Source organism: Martes martes (assembly GCF_963455335.1).
Source record: "Martes martes genome assembly, chromosome: 15".
NCBI lineage: Eukaryota > Metazoa > Chordata > Mammalia > Carnivora > Mustelidae > Martes > Martes martes.
In genome coordinates this window covers 41,433,153-41,456,135 of record NC_137903.1, presented here as the reverse complement: position 1 = coordinate 41,456,135, position 22,983 = coordinate 41,433,153, and the positions used below count along the sequence as shown (strand labels likewise).

Below are 22,983 nucleotides of genomic sequence, written 5' to 3'. Positions count from 1 at the left end.
ATTGTGAAATCTGGGTTCCAGAAGACCCACAGACAATGCCCCAATGTCATGTATGGAATCACTCACATAGAGATGATTTTAGAAAGGCATCACTCCAGTGAACTAGAGGATAGTGTTACTATTGCCAAAAATGACCAAGAAATCCAATTTTACTGGTGTGATTTCTATAATGAACATTATAAAACTAACCTTGTATGAAATTAGATAATCTCTTTCAGCAAAAATTTGAAGGAATATTAACTTTTGCAAGCTCCTATTATATGCAAAACTGTTAAAATGTCATACCCTCACTTTCTTATTTTTTTAAATACCGTGAAATACTAAACTCAGCTCAGTATGAAATGAATAGGACCTACGAACATTTATTTATCAAAAATAAATTTTAGTATTACTTTAAGATCACAGAAGTCAAAGACATAAATTTGGTTTTTACTTTTGAACAGCACTGCACTAAATTTGAGGAGTCAGAAAAGTTCGCCAAATGCCTAAATTTGTGTATACAGAGATCACACTATTTTGACTTTGAGTGAGGTTCTAACTCCTAATTTTGCCTTCTTCCTCTAGGTTAAATTTAGATAGGCATTTTAGAAACTAATTTGTAAATAAGACAAATAGGAGATTCAATGTGTTATTAATCAGGTTTGCCAGCTGTTACATATTCAGAATTGGGGAACTTACTCTGTGACCTTCAGCAAGTCGCTGAGCCTTTCTTTATTAAAATGTCACAAATGGGGACGCCTGGGTGGCCCAGATGGTGAAGGGTCTGACTCTCGATTTCAGCTCAGGTCATAATCTCAGGGTGGTGAGATCCAGCCCTGCCTCGGGCTCTGTGCTCAGCGGGGAGTCTGCTGGAGATTCTCTCCCACTGCCCCTCCTCTCTCTCTCTTTCTCTCTCTCTGGCTCTCAAATAAAATAAACAAATCTTTTTAAAAAAATATGTTACAAATGTTTAAAAATCTTACACCTTTACAAAATGCTCTGCATGGGGCGCCTGGGTGGCTCAGTGGGTTAAGCCTCTGCCTTCGGCTTGGGTCATGATCTCAGGGTCCTGGGATCAAGCCCCACATCGGGCTCTCTGCTCAGCAGGGAGCCTACTTCCTCCTCTCTGTCTCTGCCTGCCTTTCTATCTGTCAAATAAATAAATGAAATCTTTAAAAAAAAAAAGCTCTGCAACTTTGAAGGATTGTGTGGCTCCCAGCTAGAACCTCTGACGAGCAGAGCCCAGCGATGCTTGCACAGGAAACACTTCCTGCCGTGGTAGGCTGAGAAATCCCAGCCATGCTTTGCGCAGCTTACGCATTTTTATCTCTTTTAATCGTTTTTTTAATAATTTGATTAATACAATTGGAATGGTTAAGAAAGGAAATTGTGTATAACAAGTTATGCACTAATACAAAACCGTTTAGATTATGTTAGGCTTATACTTTTGATTACTCTAGCTTTCTAATTTAAGACAGATATAATTTATATACATTTATATCCCAAATAAAAAAACTTCTCATCTAGCAATCGCTGCTAAGACTGTTAAACATTCTGACTGGCAGGATACAAGGTATGCATGTGTCACGCTGCTTATTTCTGCAAAAGAGTAAAGTGAATAAATGCAGCCACCTTGGGAACTAAAAACAATACATGAAACAAATCAGATACCTAAGGAATTTGCAAACTAGTTTTTTAAATATTCTGTGAAAATACATGGTAGAGAAGCGTTAGTGTATCACTTCACAATTATCTGGTAGGAGTCTCAAACATCATTTACATTAGAAACATCTTATGAATTGAGGATTAAATTAATTACTATAAATTGAGGATTAAATTACAAACTTAGTGGTTACCAGAGGAGAGGTGGGTGGAGGTTGAATAGGTGATGGGGATTAAGGAGCACACCTGTTATGATGAGTGCTGGGTGATGTATGGAGTTGTTGAATCATACTATATTGTATACCTGAAACTAACATAACAGTGTATGTTAACTGTACTGGTGAAAGGAAAGAAAAGAAAAGAGAAGATAAAATAAAATAAAATGCACATTACTATATAATTTCATTTATATTCACTCTTGGAAGTATAACTACATTACTATTAAAAACACCTGATTTTGAATTCATTTATATAACTTTATTATTTATTTATTTATTTTAGATTTTATTTAGTTATTTGACAGAGAGAGAGAGATCACAAGTAGGCAGAGAGGCAGGCAGAGAGAGAGGGGGAAGCAGGCTCCCGCTGAGCAGAGAGCCCGATGCGGGGCTCGATCCCAGGACCCTGAGATCATGACCTGAGCCAAAGGCAGAGGCTTAACCCACTGAGCCACCCAGGCGCCCCCATTTATATAACTTTAAAGGTCCTTTATATTAGTAATACATTATTACACAGATAAAGGCTTATTATGAATTTTAATTACACAAATTTAATTACCTACCTTACTTTGTAGGAATTTTACATGCCTTAACATATTCATTTCTCACAAATAATACAATTATAATTAAAATAGTCTTTACTAAAAAAATCAAATAGAACTTCCTGGTCAATATTTACGGCTTAATTTATAGGAAAAAATAAAATGAAGACGATTATGACCACCTTAAGTAGAAACTATTTTCTCTTTTGGCTTAGGTATGAGAGATGCAGTCACTCTACCTCACAGAGCAGTAAGTCGATGATGTGGAAGACCATGCAGAGTGGGAACTTGGCTGTAAAAAGAGTGAGGAACCACTGGGAGGCGTACATATGAACTTCCAGGTTCAGAACACAAAAATGGTGATGCAGGTCCGGTAACTGCTCCTAAAAAGTCAAAGTGAGAAACTGAGAAGCTTTACTTCCTACCACAACTGTAATTTATGACTAGCTTTCTACGACCACTCTAGATTTTTGGCAAAATTCATTCAATTTTATGTAACTACATGGAAGTGATAATAGGAGATGAGCCCTGGGACAAGGATGATCGAGGAAAACAAAGGCAGACTTGTCATGGACAAACAACAAAGATGACCTCTTGCTCACTTGACTGTTCTTGTTTCTTGGTAAATGCTCACTTTGACAGAATACCTATGGTCTAATGAACGTCATCCCTCCAGAGTCAAGTCCAGCACCTGATCAAATGGGTTGCCTAACTACTCAGGAAAGAAACAGATCTCCTCTTTGGAGACCACTTAATATCAACATCATCTGGGATCTGTGATATCACTTCAGTATATTTTGGGGGTATTGAGACAAACCCAAAATATAACCAGACTTCAAAATAACCTATCTTTGACATTAAAAACTGACAAGCTACAGAAATTGTGCAAGGGTATAATGCATGAAATTGGATGTCTCCTAAAAATGCCTTTATGCTACCCCAATGCTTTTTCCCCTCAATTTAAATAAGTAAATACTTGTCAAAAGCATGAAAGGTAAAGCTCAGAGAATTAGCATAGCTGTTCCCATAACTGAAAAGCAAAGACATGTAAAAGCCCACATTAGTTTTCTTTTCATAAATGGATCATAAAAACAAACAAAGAAAAACTCCCTACTTCCTACACAAAATGCTTTCAGAAAAACACCCAAAGGTACCCATCAGGTACTTTAAGTGGGGTGTCCTAAGGTCATCCAGTCAAAGAATGCTAACACATGCTAAAATGTGTTTGGGTTTCTTCACAGTACCATGAACTTGCTATTCATTTATCAGGTACATTTATTTGACTCTCAAAGCTCTTAAGAACACTGACCTTCGAAAAAATGTAAACTTCTGAAAATAAAAGGTAAGAAAGCGAATAATCCCAAATATTTACTTAGAAGAATTAAATCTCAAAAACAGCCTATTGTTTTTATTGTCCATAGTTACCCAGAATCTTCTACACAGTCTTTCTTCTCCTGATGAAAGCACATGTGTCATTGTGCTTATAGTTCCCTTAACATCTTTCCCCTATTTCATTTCTTCTTTAAGGTCTTCTACCTTCCAACATTCTCTTGTCCCAGTAAAGTTGTCTTTAACCTCATTGCTAATCCTCTGTCTTCCCTGTTCTAGTCTTTTAGTCTCTTATTGACGTCATGTCCTCTTTATACACCTATGGATCTCCTGACAGGTCAGGCCAATGGGCTCCTACCAGTATCTCTACTGCTGTGTCCCATTACCTTCCTCCTTAATCACTTTACTTTTCTCCAATATGGAATCAATCCATTCATGTATTTACTTCACATTTCTCTTGGGTTCTCAATACCTCAGATAGAGAAAGCCATATAAGCATGTGACACAAACCCATTATAAATCTAAGATTTTCAACTTCAGGTGGAATTTCAAAGCTACTCAGGAATTCCTTCTATTAGCACTAGTCAATAATCTTGCCCTTGCTCACAATCTTTTTTATTATGTAATATTTTACATATATAAAATAATATGTTCTTCATACATATAAATTTACACAGACATATTGTGAAACAGTAACAAACATTGTTTGAGATCATGAAATTATAGGAGAAAAAATTTTAAATATGTCCCTACATTAACATTTATGTGTTTTTTATTCTTTATCAATTCTTTTCTGTCCCCTTTAAGAATTCCCTACATGTGGACCTAAATATAGTACTGGGGCTAATTAAGGGAGGGAAAGTTCTTAAGTATTTCAATTTCTATTCTGTAAATATCTTCATTTCCTTACAAATATACTCAGGAATCTTTTCATTGACTTAACTCACTATATTCACACTTCAAAGTATATTAAAGTTGAATATTTACAATGGAAGACTATTTTTAAAATGATCAAATGGTTAAATAAATATTAACACCAACATAGGTACTGGTCAGAAACCAAATATATCTACATTTTTCTGTAGAATTCCATTAAACTTTCATGAATTATTATTGTTCATCAATTTTATTAATTTTTCGGTAACTCAATCCCTGAGTGATAAAAGCCTAATTTTTATTTACCTGTATTAGTCTCTCCAACTGATAGAACTTGCAATGAAGATCTTCAAAGTTGTTTTTGTAGAGATCTCGTAAACCATAGTCATACATGATTTTCACCAAAACACAGAACGCTTGTTCTTCTGGCATCTGCAGGAAAATAGACCCACATAGAACACAGCTGAGGGGCATTTGGCCAGAAAGGCTGAAAAGTTCCTTCCTGTTAACAGTCCTCTGTATTAATGGCTAAAGGCCTCTAGTGAATGAACTTCTTCAGAGACAGCCTTCAGCAACAAAACAGATAAAACTGTGTTCAAACCTTCCAGTTTCCTCACTTGAAATGAACTTCGCTCTTTTGTGAATTTCAATCACCCTATTATTCATTCAGCCATCTTAAAAACAGCTAATAGAGGCACATGATTCAAAAATCAATACAATGCAAAAGTATGCAAAGGTAAAAGTCTTACTCCTCTCTGTCTCTGTATCAGAATTCCTGTACCTGTTCCCTACCTCTTTGGCATAACTTTGTAACTACACGCAATCATTTTGCATATATCCTGCTAGTGTTTCTTTACGCAAATAAAAGAATCACACTGGGGGGGAGACAAGATGGCGGGGAAGTAGGAGGAGGCGCCTTTTCAACCTGTACCCTAAAGTGAGCTGATTACCTACCAAAGAACTCCGATCACCCATGAAATCAGCCTGAGATCAGAATTATACACGTCTGGATCTCTACGGGGGCCAGAAGACGCCAGTGGGCAGGTAAAGTAGAGTGGGAACGTCGGACTGATATCGGAAGATAAACAAAAGGAGGAGGGAGCCACCAGAGGCGACCGATTGGAAAATAATACCCCAATACGAGAGTGCCCTGCATCTGGGGACCAGCATTAAGTTGGAGTCTTGTTGAAAGCACTCAAAAGAGCAAAGGATCACGCGGGGAAATTGTGGGAATCGGGGCGGCTAGGGACAGGGGCTTAAGTCCCCAGACCCAGGAGAGCCTCCCCTGGCGCTGAGCCAGAGAGTGCGGCGGAGAAACCTGGTCTTTGTCCCTGAGCCGCCAGTGCGCCCGAGAACGGGTGGAGTCCGGCTCCCGTGAGGGGCTGGGAGCCACACCAGACGGCAGAACGCGCACCTTACTGGAGATGCGAGCGTGCCTCACCCTCCCCTGAGAGAGGTGCACGAATGCCCAGCCTGGTGTTCTCGGACCCACACAGCGATAGAGCCGATAGAGCCGATAGAGCTGAAGACGCCGCGCCCCAAACCCTCCCCTGGGAGAGGTGCGCGCAAGCCCGGCGCTCTTAGCCCCAGCCAGCGGGAAAATCTCAGTGTGCGATAGCTGCTTGGAACCTCTCTGGCGGTCTGGAGCTGCCCAGACAGCCACAGCTGCCTTGGTTTTGCATACAAGCAGGAGATCCTGCGTCCCCAGGGACCGCGACTCAGAACCTGCTCTGCTAGCGGCCCAGCGGCTGCAGCACCTGCAGGGGAGCAGACTGAGGCTTCTCTCTAAGAGGGAGGTTGGGGTGCACTTTTCTTTCCTCTAAACCTCCAAAAACCATCAAAAGCTGTCAAGGCGAGAGAAAAGAAGTGAACAAACATAAAAACCTTCAGAGAACAAAAACATGAAAAAACTGTTTTTCTCAGAGCCCACCCCCTTGAGGGGGTCGGGAGGACTTAACTCAGGGAACATCATTGACTGAAAACCCACGTGGCAGCCCCCTCCCCCAGAAAACAAATCAGGAAAAGAAAAAAAAAAAGACTACAAGAGAACAACCACCACTACTTCATAGATACAACTTTTATTTTTAATTCCTTCCCACTATTCTGGTTCATTTTTTTTCTTTTTTTATATAGATAATTTTTTAACCTATTTACCATCACAGTGAGATGTCCAGTACATCAAATTCCATAATAAACTTCTAACCTGAATTTTTTGATACATACACATGTGTTTTTCTTTTGCTTTTCTATTTTCTTAATTTTTTTTTTTTAAAGATTTATTTACTTGACAGACAGAGATCACAAGTATGCAGAGAGGCAGGCAGACAGAGAGGGAGGAGGAAGCAGGCTCCCTGCTGAGCAGAGAGCCCGATGCGGGGCTCGATCCCAGGACCCTGAGATCATGACCTGAGCCGAAAGCAGAGGCTTTAACCCACTGAGCCACCCAGGCACCCCTCTATTTTCTTAATTTTTAAAAAAATTTTTAGTTTAGTTTAGTCCAGTTTATTCCTTTTTTATTTTTTATTTTCTAATATTCATATAGAGTTAAACTTCAAGGTAACCCCCTTTCTCCAAGCAATGCTACCCCTATAGGTGAACCAATTTTTAATCCCCCTTTTTCTTAGGAAAGTTGAGTCCTTTAAAAAAGATATCAAGATACATCCAGGAAGAATCAAAATAACCTTCCTCGCCCACACCGAGAATCTATAACCATGCTCCCATCTTTTTCTTCTGCCAGTGTCTCTGTGTATTTATGTTTGTCCTGATAGTATATAAATCTTATACTTGGGGTTCTTCTTGAAAAGGCTCCTCCTTTTTTTGCTTATATATATATTTTTTTTCTCTCGTCATATACTTTTATCAGTCTTTTTGTTTGTCTGTTTTTGTTTGTATACGTCATAAATCTTACCCTGGGGCCCATTTGGGCTGAACCTTCTCTTTTATCTTCCCTTTTTTTCCTGTCTCTCTCTCTCCCTCTTTCTTCTTTTTCTTTTCTTTTTTCTCTCGTTTGGGTGGGGAATCCTGAGTGCTCAGAAGCGTTCCAGGATGCACCTTGACTGCACCACGGTCGATACATCCAGCTACATCTGTCCAGTCATCTCTCACCAAAATGACTAGGAGGAGGAATCCCCAACAGAAGAAAAATACAGAGGATGGGCCTTCTGCAACAGAGCTAACGGCTATCAACATAGACAATATGTCAGAAAGAGAATTCAGGCTAACAATTATCCAGGCAATAGCTAGGTTGGAGAAAGCCATGGATGACCAAACGGAATTGATTAGGGCAGAATTGAAAGCGACCAGGGAGGATGTTCATAATGTTAGGGCAGAGCTGAGGGCCACCAGGGATGAGGTTCACAACGCTCTCAATGAGTTCCAATCTAATCTAAATTCTCTAAAAGCTAGGGTAACTGAGACAGAAGATAGAATTAGTGATCTGGAGGACAAACAGATAGAGAGAAAGGATCAGGAGGAAGCCTGGAACAAACAGCTTAGAAGCCACGAAAACAGAATCAGGGAAATAAATGATGCCATGAAACGTTCCAACGTCAGAATTATTGGAATCCCTGAAGGGGAGGAGAAAGAAAGAAGTCTAGAAGATATAGTGGAACAAGTTCTTCATGAAAATTTTCCCAATCTTGCGAATGGAACAAGTGTTCATGTACTAGAAGTAGAAAGGTCCCCCCCCAAGATTATAAATTAAAAAAAAACATCCAGGCACCTCATAGTAAAATTGAGGAATCATAATTGTAGATACAATCTCTTGAAAGCCGCTAGGACAAAGAAGCTCCTTACATACAGAGGAAAGCCCATCAGAATAACGTCAGACCTGTCCACAGAGACGTGGCAAGCCAGAAAGGGCTGGCAAGATATATTCAGGGCACTAAATGAGAAGAACATGCAGCCAAGAATACTTTATCCAGCAAGACTGACATTCAAAATGGATGGAGAGATAAAGAGTTTCCAAGACCGGCAAGGCTTAAAAGACTATGCAACCACCAAGCCGACACTGCAGGAAATATTAAGGGGGGTTCTATAAAAGAGGAAAAATCCTAAGAATAGCATTGAACAGAAATATAGAGACAATCGACAGAAAGAAAGACTTCAAAGATAACACAATGTCAATAAAAACGTATCTTTCAATAATCACTCTCAATGTGAATGGCCTAAATGCACCCATAAAACGACACAGGGTTGCAGATTGGATAAAACGACAGGACCCATCCATATGTTGTCTACAAGAGACCCATTTTGAACCTAAAGATACACCCAGACTGAAAGTGAAGGGATGGAGAAGCATCTTTCACGCCAATGGGCCTCAAAAGAAGGCCGGGGTAGCGATTCTCATATCAGATAAATTAGATTTTAAACTAAAGACGGTAGTCAGAGATACAGAAGGACACTACATCATTCTTAAAGGGACTATCCACCAAGATGATCTAACAATTGTAAATATCTATGCCCCCAATATGGGAGCAGCCAATTACATAAGAAAACTATTAATCAAGATAAAGAGTCATATTGATATGAATACATTAATAGTAGGAGATCTTAACACGCCTCTCTCAGAAATAGACAGATCATCGAAGCAGAAAATCAATAAAGAAATAAGAGCATTGAATGACACATTGTACCAGATGGACCTCATAGATATATACAGAACATTCCACCCTAAAACAACAGAACACTCATTCTTCTCAAGTGCACATGGAACCTTCTCCAGAATAGACCACATACTGGGTCACAAATCAGGGCTCAACCGATACCAAAAGACTGAGATTATTCCCTGCATATTCTCAGATCACAATGCTTTGAAACTGGAGCTCAATCACAAGGAAAAGTTCAGAAGGAACTCAAATACCTGGAAGCTAAAGACCACCTTGCTTAAAAGAATCACACTTACTTTATTTTTTCCCTTTCCTACATAAAAGATAACATTTTTTTTTTTAAGTTTTTAAAATTTATTTGACAGAGAAAGAGACATCACAAGGAGGCAGAGAGGAAGGCAGAGGGAGGGGGAGAAGCAGGCTTCCCACTGAGCAGAGAGTCTGATGCAGGGCTCCATCCCAGGACCCTGAGATCATGACCTGAGCTGAAGGCAGAGGCCCAACCCACTGAGCCCCACATGCACCCCAAAAGATAACATTCTATGTACATTAAAAGGCATATTGCTTTTTCCTCCTCAATAATACTCCCAAAAGAGGGATTTGTAGGTCAAAGGATAAATGTAATTTTTATTTTGATAGTGAGATGCTGTCTTCCCACAGTCTTCTTGATGTTGTTATTTTTTTACATAAAAAGTTTTTAGGAAAGAATTTTATGAACTTTTATCATTGAGAGTTAAATGATAAAATCTAATATACCCCTTTCAGAGGCATTTTTATCTGAATAGATAATGAAATCTGAAATCCAAGGAAAAAAATCTCCAAATTGTGGTATCAATGAACTGAAGGAATTTAGACAACATATATATCTAATATTCTAGAAAATACATCAAGCAAACAGAAAAAGATTTTATCCTTAATGCAGTGTCCTAAGATAAAACTATTATGTAAACATTCACTTTTTTTTTTAAAAATAAAGACTTTATTTATTTAAGAAAGAGAGAGTACACACACTAGCAGTAGGGAGGAGCAGAGGGAGAGGGAGAAGCAGGCTTCTTCCCCCCTGAGCAGGAAGCCCAACAGGGACCTCCAGCAGGATCCCAGGACCCTGAGATCAGGACCTGAGCTGAAGGCAGACACTTAACTAACTGAGCCACTGGGTGCCCCTGTAAACAGTTACTATCAGTGTCATTTCTCTGAAAGTCTGACCTTGGCTGATGGTATTTGACACCTTTGTTAGATTAAACTCTCTGTCTGAATACTTAATTCAAGTAGAGGTCTATTTTATAACCCCCTTCTCTTATTCCCTTTCCATTTCGACTACCCCTTTATTTGTTTTCTAATTAGGGGCCAAGTTAGTAAAGTTTGTCAAACTGAGCTACAGATGTAACTAGGTTTAGAAATGTAACTTAGGTTACACTTAGAAATGTAACTACATTTATTTAAATTCCTACACAAATTGGCCATGAAATACACAAATTAGTTAGATAAAACCTCCTGAAGTTAAGTAAGTACACTTTGCTGTTGTTATTCTGATTCTATAAACATTTGCTTATTCCTGTTTTATCTGTGAGGTGTTTGGGGCTCTGACCCCAGCTGTTCAAGTCAGCAAACATTTTTCAGCTTATACTCGTTTATTCAGAATACAAGTACACTATATTCTTTCCCCCTGTAACAATCATGTCATTGAAGCTTCAAGAGACACTAACTTAAACATTCGAGGTCTCCTCCTCCTCCTACTGCCAAGGTCTAAGCCTCCCCTTCTTCCTCTCAGAGATCTACTAAAATGGCCACACAAAACCGCTCAGGTAAGGTAACTGCAGCCAGTCCTAGAGAAACTAATTCAGTTACAGTCTCCCTCTTTCTAAGTTCTAGTTTAATCGTTTATCATTTGGTAGCCTACAAAGGGGATAAACCTTTAGTGCTTTGCATGAGTAAACCCATTAAAGCGAGCAAAAGGTTTAAATGCCTTTTGGTATTCACACACGCAGTCAGCATGCACTGTGCTGGGCCCTGGGGATACAGAAGTAACCGTGTGGCATCTTCCCAAAGGACTAGTATATAGGCAACTCTCCTTGACTTTGATAGGAACACAAAAATCCTTGGGATAGGGGAGGTAGGATGTGCAGATGAAGAGTTAGACATCACTATCAGCTAGAGCGCAAGTAGAGGCATGGGTGAATTAGTCAGGAAAATGACAAATGAACATAAATTTCTGCTTTGCTTTTAGGTATGGAGCTTAAATTCTCCCTTCCTCCCTCCATCTCTCTAGCTCCACCCTTCTTCATTCCCTCTTCTCCACTCCCTGTTTCTCTCTCACACAGAAACAATATATTTAATATATGGTCTTCAAAAACAAAAGAATTTTTAAGTTTGAATTTGATTCCCCCAAATAATATGGATAATCCCAGTCTATAACCTTTATTTTTTTTTTCAATCTACATTTGGGGGAGTGAGAAGTCTTAGAGCTATTATCCTTCATGTGTAGCTTTAGGCGATATAATTTCTAAATAATGATCACAACAGATAATAGACCCATCACCTCACATACTTACAATTTTTGTGTGTAGTAAGAACTATTAAGGTTTCTCTTAGCAACTTTCAAATATACAATATTGTCAACTATAGTCACTAAACTGTTACATATCCAGAACTTATTAATTTTATACCTTACAAGTTGGTACTACTTCACTCACTCATTTCCCCCACTTCCTGTGGCAACTATCAATTGATTCTCTTTTATTACTTCTTCTTGTTTATATATTTTTTTAATTTTTTATTTTAATAAACATATAATGTAATTTTATCCCCAGGGGTACAGGTCTGTGAATCGCCAGGTTTACACATTTCACAGCACTCATCATAGCCCATACCCTCCCCAATGTCCATTTCCCCACCACCCTCTCCCGTCCCCCCTCCCTCTAGCAACCCTCAGTCTGTTTCTTGAGATTGAGTCTTTTATGGTTTGTCTCCCTCCCAATCCCATCTTTTCATTTTTTCTTTTCCTACCTTTCCCCACCCCCCCCGCCTTGCATCTCCACTTCCTCATATCAAAGAGATCATATGATAGTTGTCTTTCTCCGATTGACTTATTTCGCTAAGTATGATACCCTCTAGTTCCATCCACGTCGTCACAAATGGCAAGATTTCATGTCTTTTGATGGCTGCATAGTATTCCATGGTGTATATATACCACATCTTCTTTATCCATTCATCTGTTGATGGACATCTAGGCTCTTTCCACAGTTTGGCTATTGTGGACATTGCTGCTATAAACATTCGGGTGCACGTGCCCCTTCGGAGTACCATGTTTGTATCTTTAGGATATATACCCAGTAGTGCAATCGCTGGGTCGTAGGGTAGCTCTATTTTCAGTTTTTTGAGGAACCTCCATGCTGTTTTCCAGAGTGGTTGCACCAGCTTGCATTCCCACCAGCAGTGTAGGAGGGTTCCCCTCTCTCCGCATCCTCGCCAGCATCTGTCATTTCTTGACTTGTTAATTTTAGCCATTCTGACTGGTGTGAGGTGGTATCTCATTGTGGTTTTGATTTGTATTTCCCTGATGCCGAGTGATGTGGAGCATTTTTTCATGTGTCTGTTGGCCATCTGGATGTCTTCTTTGCAGAAATGTCTGTTCATGTCCTCTGCCCATTTCTTGACTGGATTATTTGTTCTTTGGGTATTGAGTTTGATAAGCTCTTTATGGATTTTGGATACTAGCCCTTTATCTGATATGTCATTTGCAAATATCTTCTCCCATTCTGTCAGTTGTCTTTTGGTTTTGTTAACTGTTTCCTTTGCTGTGCAAAAGCTTTTGATCTTGATGAAATCCCAGTAGTTCATTTTGCCCTTGCTTCTGTTGTCTTTGGCGATGTTCCTAGGAAGAAGTTGCTGCGGTTGAGGTCAAAGAGGTTGCTGCCTGCATTCTCCTCAAGGATTTTGATAGATTCCTTTCTCACATTGAGGTCCTTCATCCATTTTGAGTCTATTTTCGTGTGTGGTGTAAGGAAATAGTCCAATTTCATTTTTCTGCATGTGGCTCTCCAATTTTCCCAGCACCATTTGTTGAAGAGGCTGTCTTTGTTCCATTGGATATTCTTTCCTGCTTTGTCGAAGATTAGTTGACCATAGAGTTGAGGGTCGATTTCTGGGCTCTCTATTCTGTTCCATTGGTCTATATGTCTGTTTTTGTGCCAGTACCATACTGTCTTGATGATGACAGCTTTGTAATAGAGCTTGAAGTCTGGAATTGTGATGCCACCGACTTTGGCTTTCTTTTTCAATATTCCTTTGGCTATTCGAGGTCTTTTCATATAAATTTTAGGATTATTTGTTCTATTTCTTTAAAAAAAGTGGATGGGATTTTGATAGGGATTGCATTAAATGTGTAGATTGCTTTAGGTAGAATAGACATTTTCACAATATTTGTTCTTCCAATCCATGAGCATGGAATATTTTTCCATTTCTTTGTGTCTTCCTCAATTTCCTTCATGAGTACTTTATAGTTTTCTGAGTATAGATTCTTTGCCTCTTTGGTTAGATTTATTCCTAGGTATCTTATGGTTTTGGGTGCGATTGTAAATGGGACTGACTCCTCAATTTCTCTTTCTTCTGTCTTGTTGTTAGTGTAAAGAAATGCGACTCATTTCTGTGCATTGACTTTATATCCTGACACTTTACTGAATTCCTGTATAAGTTCTAGCAGTTTTGGAGTGGAGCCTTTTGGGTTTTCCACATATAGTATCATATCATCTGCAAAGAGTGATCATTTGACTTCTTCTTTGCCAATTTGGATGCCTTTAATTTCTTTTTGTTGTCTGATTGCTGAGGCTAGGACTTCTAGTACTATGTTGAACAGCAGTGGTGATAACGGACATCCCTGCCGTGTTCCTGACCTTAGCGGAAAAGCTTTCAGTTTTTCTCCATTGAGAATGATATTTGCGGTGGGTTTTTCATAGATGGCTTTGATAATATTGAGGTATGTGCCTTCTATCCCCACACTTTGAAGAGTTTTAATCAGGAAGGGATGCTGCACTTTGTCAAACGCTTTTTCAGCATCTATTGAGAGTATCATATGGTTCTTACTCTTTCTTTTATTAATGTATTGTATCACATTGATGGATTTGCGGATGTTGAACCAACCCTGCAGCCCTGGAATAAATCCCACTTGGTCGTGGTGAATAATCCTTTTAATGTACTGTTGGATCCTATTGGCCAGTATTTTGGTGAGAATTTTCGCATCTGTGTTCATCAAGGATATTGGTCTGTAATTCTCTTTTTTGGTGGGATCCTTGTCTGGTATTGGGATCAAGGTGATGCTGGCCTCATAGAATGAGTTTGGAAGTTTTCCTTCCATTTCTATTTTTTGGAACAGTTTCAGGAGAATAGGAATTAATTCTTCTTTAAATGTTTGGTAGAATTCCCCCGGGAAGCCGTCTGGTCCTGGACTTTTGTTTGTTTGGAGATTTTTGATGACTGTTTCAATCTCCTTACTGGTTATGGGTCTGTTCAGGTTATCTATTTCTTCCTGGTTCAGTTGTGGTAGTTTATACGTCTCTAGAAATGTATCCATTTCTTCCAGATTGTCAAATTTGTTGGCGTAGAGTTGCTCATAGTATGTTCTTATAATTGTATTTCTTTGGTGTTGGTTGTGATCTCTCCTCTTTCATTCATGATTTTATTTATTTGCGTCCTTTCTCTTTTCTTTTTGATAAGTCTGGCCAGGGGCTTATCAATCTTATTAATTCTTTCAAAGAACCAGCTCCTAGTTTTGTTGATTTGTTCTATTGTTTTTTTAGTTTCTATTTCATTGATTTCTGCTCTGATCTTTATGATTTCTCTTCTCCTGCTGGGTTTAGGCTTTCTTTGTTGTTCTCTCTCCAGCTCCTTTAGGTGTAGGATTAGGTTGTGTATTTGAGACCTTTCTTGTTTCTTGAGAAAGGCTTGCACCGCTATATATTTTCCTCTCAGGACTGCCTTTGTTGTGTCCCACAGATTTTGAACCGTTGTGTTTTCATTATCATTTGTTTCCATGATTTTTTTCAATTCTTCTTTAATTTCCTGGTTGACCCATTCATTTTTTAGAAGGATGCTGTTTAGTCTCCATGTATTTGCGTTCTTTCCAAATTTCCTCTTGTGATTGAGTTCTAGCTTCAGAGCATTGTGGTCTGAAAATATGCAGGGAATGATCTCAATCTTTTGGTACCGATTGAGACCTGATTTATGACCCAGGATGTGGTCTATTCTGGAGAATGTTCCATGTGCACTAGAGAAGAATGTATATTCAGTTGCTTTGGGATGGAATGTTCTGAATATATCTGTGATGTCCATCTGGTCCAGTGTGTCATTTAAGGCCTTTATTTCCTTATTGATCTTTTGCTTAGATGATCTGTCCATTTCAGTGAGGGGAGTGTTAAAATCCCCTGCTATTATTGTATTACTGTCAATGTATTTCTTTGATTTTGTTATTAATTGGTTTATATAGTTGGCAGCTCCCATGTTAGGGGCATAGATATTTACGATTGTTAGGTCTTCTTGTTGGACAGACCCTTTGAGTATGATATAGTGTCCTTCTTTATCTCTTATTATAGTCTTTGGCTTAAAATCTAATCGATCTGATATAAGGATTGCCACCCCAGCTTTCTTCTGATGTCCATTAGCATGGTACATTGTTTTCCACGCCCTCACTTTAAATCTGGAGGTGTCTTCGGGTCTAAAATGAGTTTCTTGTAGGCAGCATATTGATGGGTTTTGTTTTTTTATCCATTCTGATGCCCTGTGTCTTTTGATTGGGGCATTGAGCCCATTAACATTCAGGGTAACTATTGAGAGATATGAATTTATTGCCATTGTATTGCCTGTAAGGTGACTGTTACTGTATATTGTCTCTGTTTCTTTCTGATCTACTACTTTTAGGGTCTCTCTTTGCTTAGAGGTCCCCTTTCAATATTTCCTGTAGAGCTGGTTTGGTGTTTGCAAATTCTTTCAGCTTTTGTTTGTCCTGGAAGCTCTTTATCTCTCCTTCTATTTTCAATGATAGCCTAGCCAGATATAGTATTCTTGGCTGCATGTTTTTCTCGTTTAGTGCTCTGAATATATCATGCCAGTTCTTTCTGGCCTGCCAGGTCTCTGTGGAGAGGTCTGCTGCCAATCTAATGTTTTTACCCTTGTATGTTACAGACTTCTTTTCCCGGGCTGCTTTCAGGATTTTCTCTTTGTCGCTAAGACTTGTAAATTTTACTATCAGGTGACAAGGTGTGGACCTATTTTTATTGATTTTGAGAGGCGTTCTTAGCATCTCCTGGATTCTGATGTTTGTTCCCTTTGCCGTATTAGGGAAATTCTCTCCAATAATTGTCTCCAATATACCTTCTGCTCCCCTTTCTCTTTCTTCTTCTTCTGGAATCCCAATTATTCTAATGTTGTGTCGTCTTATGGTGTCGCTTATCTCTCGAATTCTCTCCTCGTGGTCCAGTATTTGTTTGTCTCTCTTTTGCTCAGCTTCTTTATTCTCTGTCATTTGGTCTTCTATGTCACTAATTCTTTCTTCTGCCTCATTTATCCTAGCAGTGAGAGCTTCCATTTTTGATTTCACCTCACTAATAGCTTTTTTTATTTCAACTTGGTTAGATTTTAGTTCTTTTATTTCTCCAGAAAGGGCTTTTATCTCTCTGGAGTGGGTTTCTCTAATACCTTCTATGCCTTTTTCGAGCCCGGCTAGAACCTTGAGAATTGTCATTCTGAACTCTAGATCTGTCATGTTACCAATGTCCATATTGATTAGGTCTCCAGCCTTCGGTATGGCCTCTTGTTCTTTTTTTTGAGGTGAGTTTTTCCGCCTTGTCGTTTTGTCCAGGTAGGATTTGCTTTCTCCTGCTGTGGAATTCTGCTGTTCTTGGTGACTGAAGTTGGTTTTGGATGGGTTTCTTGTTGATCTTCTGGGGGAGGGGCCTGTTGTAGTGATTCTCAAGTGTCTTTGCCGCAGGCGTAATTGCACCGCCCTTGCCAGGGGCCGGGCTAAGTAATCCGCTCGGGTTTGCTTTCGGGAGCTTTTGTTCCCTGAGCGCTTTCCGTAGAGTTCCGGAGGACGGGAATGAAGATGGCGGCCTCCCAGTCTCTCGGCCCAGAGGAGCCGAGAGCTTGGGGTTCCACTCCTCAGTGCGCTCTCAGAGCAAAGCGCCTAACCGCCCCACATCCCTGGCCTGTGGTCGCACCTTGAGGAAAGCAGTCAATTGCTGGAGCTGGAGAAAAGCGCCGGGTTGCTTCCGTCTCCGCAGCCTCCAGCCACGCTCCGAGCCCACCCAGCCCACGACCAGCACAAGGTAACCCCGGGCTTAGAGCTCACTCCTCGGCTCTGTAGCTGTAGCCGGCTTCCCTGCTCTAATACCTGCGAGCTCTGCGGCACTCAGACACCCCTGGTCCTTCTGTGACCCCGCAGGACCTGGGGTTATGCTGGCCCCGCCTGGGTTTCCCCCCAGTTTAGCCTCTGGAGCGATGTCTCCCAGTGGAGCAGCCTTTTAAAAGTCCCGATTTTGTGCTCCGTTGCTCCGCCGCTTGCCGGGAGCCGGCCCCTCCCCCCGGGGTCTATCTTCCTGTCGCTTTGGATTCACTTCTCCGCAGGTCCTACCTTTCAGAAAGTGATCGATTTTCTGTTTCTAGAATTGTTGCTCTTCTTCTCTTCGATTTCCCGTTGGATTTGTAGGTGTTCACAACGGTTAGATAAGCTGTCTAGCTGATCTCCTGCTACCCGATGTGGTCTCAGCCTGCTACTTCTCCGCCATCTTGACTCCTCCCTCTTGTTTATATTCTACATATAACGAATAACATACTGTATTTGTCTTTCTCTGTCTGACTTATTTCACTTAGCATAAGGTCCCTGAGGTTCATCATGTTGTCACAAATAACAGGATTTCCGTTTTTATGACTGAATAATATTCAATTAAATGTAGACACATTATCTGTGCCCATTCACTTGTTGATGGACATTTAGGTTGTCTTGTCTATTGTAAATAACGTTGCTATGAATGTGGGGGTGCTAATGTTGTCTTAAGATGGTAATTTCATTCTCTTTGGATATATACTCGGAAGTAGCATTGCTGGATCACATGGTAGTCTATTTTTAATTTTTTGAAGAACTTCCATACTGTTTTCCATAGTAATCGCACCAATTTACATTCCCACCAACAGTGCACAACGGTTCCCTCTTCTCTACATCCTTCCCAATGCTTGTTACCTCTTGGCTTTTTCATAATATCTACTCCAACAGGTGCGAGGTGATATCTCACTGTGCTTTTGATTTGCATGATGATGGGTGATGTTGAGCAACTTTTCATATACCTGTTAGATTTTGAATATATTCTTTGGAAAAATATCTACTCAGGTCACTTGCCCACTTTCTCATTGGATGATTTTTTTTTTCTCTTCAGTTACAGGAGTTCTTTATATGTTTTGGATATTAACCCTTATCAAATATATGGTTTGCAAATATATTTTCCTGTTGTGTAGGCTGCCCTTTCATTTTGTTGATGCTTTTTTGGCTGTGCAGAAGTTTTTTAGTTCATGTAGTCCCACTTGTTTACCCTTGCTTTTGTTGCTTTTGATGTCATAATTAAAAAATCATTGCTAAGACCAACGTCAAAAAGCTTTTTTATCTATGTTTACTTCTAGGAGGTTTATGGTTTCAGGTCTTATGTTTAAATATTTAATATATTTTAATTTTTATAAGAGATATAAGATAGGGGTGCAGTTTTATTCTTTTGCATATGGCTGTCCAGTTTTCCTCATACCATTTTTTAAAGAAACTATAATTTCCCCATTAAATACTCTTAGCTTCCTTGTCAAATATTAGTTGATGATATATGCATAGGTTTATTTCTGGGCTCTTAATTCTGTTCCATTGGTCTACATATCAACTTTTATGGCAGTATCATACTGTTTTGATTACCAGAGTTTTGCAATAGAGCTTGCAATCAGAGAGTGTGATGCCTCCAGCTTTGCTCTTCTTTCTCAGGATTGTTTTGGCTATTCAGGGTCTTCTGTGTTTTCACACAAATTTTAGATTTTTTTTCTGATTCTGAAAAACTGTCATTGGGATTGCACTGAATCTGTAGATGATTTCAGTTAGTATGAACATTTTGACATTACCGATTTTTTTGATCCATGAGCATGAGATATTTTCTATTTGTGTCTCCTTTAATTTCTTTCTTTCTTTTTTTAAGATTTTATTTATTTATTTGACAGAGAGAAAGAGAGAGGGCACATACACAAGCAGAAGGAGCAGGAGAGAGAGAAGCAGGTTTCCACTGAGTGGGGAGCCCGAGTGTGGCTTGATCCCAGGACTCTGGGATCATGACCTGAGCCAAAGGCAGATGCTCAACCAACTGAGCCACCCAGGTGCCCCTTCAATTTCTTTCATCATTGTTTTATAGTTCTCAGTGTAAAGTTAGTTTGCCTCCTTAATTAAATTTATTCCTAAATATTTAATTTTTTATGCTATTGTAAGTGGGATTGTTTTCTTTCTTTTCCAGATAGTTCACTGTTGATTCCATATTCGGCAACTTTACTGAATTTTCTGATTAGTTCTAACAGTTTTTTTGGTGGAGTCTTTAGGGTTTTCTATATATAAGATGATGTCATCTGCAAAAAGAGACACTTCCATTTTTTCCCTTTCTGATTTGGATATCTGTGATTTCTTTTTCTGGCTGATTGCTCTGGCTAAGATTTCTTCTACTATGTTTAGTGGGAGTGGGGAGAGTGGGCAACCTTGTATTGTTCCTGGTCTTAGAGAAAAAGCTTTCTTTTTCTTTTTTCAGTGGAGACGTATTTGACACATAACATATTGGTTTCAGGTATACAACCTAATAGTTCAATATCTGTACATAATGTGAAATGATCACAAGTCTAGTTTAACATCGATCACCATACATAGCTCAATTTTTTTTTGCAATGAGAACTTTTAAGATTTACTCTATTAGCACTTTTCAAATATGCAATATAGTATTAACTATGCTGTACATTACATCTTATGACTTATTTAATTGGAAGTTTGTACCTTTTGATCTCTCTTCACCCATTTCATCTACCCCTAACTCTCCACCTTTGGCAACCATCAATTATGTCTATGAACTTTTAAAAAGAAATTCTACATATAAGTGAGATCATATAATATTTGTCTTTCTCTGTTTAACTTATTTTACTTAGCATAATCCCCTCAAGGTCCATTCTTGTTGTTGCAAATGCCAAGATTCCATTCATATATATATATATATATATATATATATATATATATATATATATGACACATTTTCCCTATCCATTTAGCCATCAATAGCCACTTAGATTGCTTTCATATCTTGGCTATTGTAAATAATGCTACAATGACAATAGGGGTGCATGTATCTTTTTGCTTTAGTGTTCTTTATTTCCTTTGGATAAATACCCAGAAGTTGAATTGTTAGATCATATGGTAGTTCTACTTTTAATTTTTTGAAGATCCGCCATACTGTCTTCCACAGTGGCTGCACCAATCTACATTCCCACCAATAGTGCACAAAGGTTCCCTTTTCTCTACATGTTTGCCAATACTGTTTATTTCTTGCCTTTTCATAATAGCCATTGTAACATATATGAGGTGATATTTCATTGTGGCTTTGATTTGCATTTCTCTGATAATTAGTGATGTTGAACATCTTTTATTATAACTCTTGGTCATCTGTATGTCTAGAGGGAAAACTTTCAACCTTTCACCACTGAGTATGATGTTAGCTGCTGGCCTGTCATATTTGGCCTTAATTATGGTGAGATGTACTCTGTACACAATTTGATGAGAATTTTTATCATGAATGGATGTTGAATTTTGTCAAATGCTTTTTCTGCATCTACTGAGATGATTTTTATCTTTCGTCCTACTAATTTGATGTATCACATTTATGATTTGTGTATGAACCATCTTTCATTCCAGGGATGAATTACACTTGCTTGTGGTGTATGATCCTTTTAATGTGATGGTCAATTCTGTTTGCTCTTCTTTTCCGGTTTTTATTATCTTCTTCCTTCTACTAACTTTGGGCTTAGTTTGTTCTTCTTATTCTAGTCCCTTGGGGTATAAAGTTAGGTTATTTGAAATATGACTTTTCTTGATGCATGCATTTATCATAATAAATGATAAATTTATTTGCTGCATTTGGTGTGTTTCCATTTCCATTTTTCTCAAGATATTTTTTAGCTTTCCTTATGATTTCTTCTTTAAATCATTGTATGTTCAGGAGTGTGTTAATTTCTGCATATTCATGAATTTTCCATCTCTTCTCCTCTTACTGATTTCTAGTTTTATGGTTACAAAGGCTACATCACATATATTTGTTTATTTGTTAATTCCTATATTTGTTAATTTGTTTGGATTTTTCTATGGCCTCACATATGATCTATCCTAAAAAATGTCCCATATGAACTTCAGAAGAATGTGTATTCTGCTGGTTAATTTCTTGGGATTTGTTAATTTCTTGGGATTTTTCTATGGTCTCACATATGATCTATCCTAAAAAATGTCCTATGTGAACTTCAGAAGAATGTGTATTCTGCTGGTTTTGGATGGAATGTTTTGTATATGTCTGTAGTTTGTAGTGCTGTTCAAATTTCCTTATTGGTTTTCTGCCTAGATGATTCATTGTTGACAGTGAGGTATTAAAGTCCCAAATATTATTGTTGTTGTTCATTTCTCCTTTTAGTTTTGTTTGCATCTGCTTTATATATTTAGGAGCTCCAATGTGGGCAAATACCTATTTATAATAGCTAATATCTTCTTGATGACATTTTTACCATTAAATGACTTTGTATCTTTTGACCTTTTTTAGCTTAAAATCTATTTTGTCTAATATAAATATATCCACCTCTACTTTCTTTGAGTTACTATTTGTTTGAAATAACTTTTTTTATCCTTTCACTCTCAGTTTGTGTGTGTCCTTATGACTAAAGTGAGTTTCTCTATAGGCAGCATACAGTTGGGTCTTTTTTTTTTTTTTCCCTCCAGTAAGCTGGACAATTGATTTTGATTGGACCATTAAGCCATTTATGTTTAAAGTAATTATTAATAGGTAACAATTCATTATTGACATTTTGTTGTGTTCTGGCTTTCTGTGGGTACTTTGTTTCTTGCTTTCTCTCTTGCTGTCTTCCTTTGATTTAATGACTTTCTGTGGCAGAACACTTCCTCTTCTTTTCTCTTTATCTTTGGTGCATCTACTGTCAGTTTTTGCTTTGTGTTTACCATGAAACTTACTTAAAATATCTTATAGTTATAACATCCTATTTTAAGTTTATGAAAATTTAACTTTGATAGTATACAGAAACTTGATACTTTTACTTCTCCCTGCCTCACACTTTAGGTTACTGGTGTTACAGTATACATCTTTTTTATACTGGGTAGAAAAAATTATTGTAGTTACAGTTATTTTTAATATATTTGCTCTTTAACTTTATGTAAGAGTTATAAGTGAATTAGTTACCGCCATTATATATCACAGAATCTGACTTTGACTACATAATTCCCATTACCAGTGAATTTTACACATTCATATGTTTTTACAATGTTAATGAGCATCCTTTTCATTCTGCTTGATGAACACCCTTTAGCATTTATTGTAAGGGAGGTCTAGTGATGATGAACACCCTCAGCTTTTGTTTGCTTGGGAAAGAGTTTATTTCTCTTTCATTTTTGAACGTTATCTTTGCTAGGTATAATATTCTTTATCTTTCAATACATTCTTTGAATATGTC

The 22,983-nt window shown here is 38.4% G+C and overlaps 1 protein-coding gene across 2 annotated transcripts in view; it reads right to left on the bottom strand.

The window, feature by feature from the left end:
* The window catches only part of RABGAP1L (RAB GTPase activating protein 1 like), a 757,100-nt gene that overhangs the window by 249,404 nt on the left and 484,713 nt on the right, over nt 1-22,983 (bottom strand). For both annotated transcript variants that reach the window (XM_080824387.1, XM_080824388.1), the window contains exons 16-17: nt 4,913-5,038; nt 2,641-2,784 (exon numbers count right to left, since the gene is read on the bottom strand). In XM_080824387.1, coding sequence (XP_080680513.1) covers nt 2,641-2,784; nt 4,913-5,038 — 270 coding nt within the window. The remainder of the gene's footprint in view (nt 1-2,640; nt 2,785-4,912; nt 5,039-22,983) is intronic.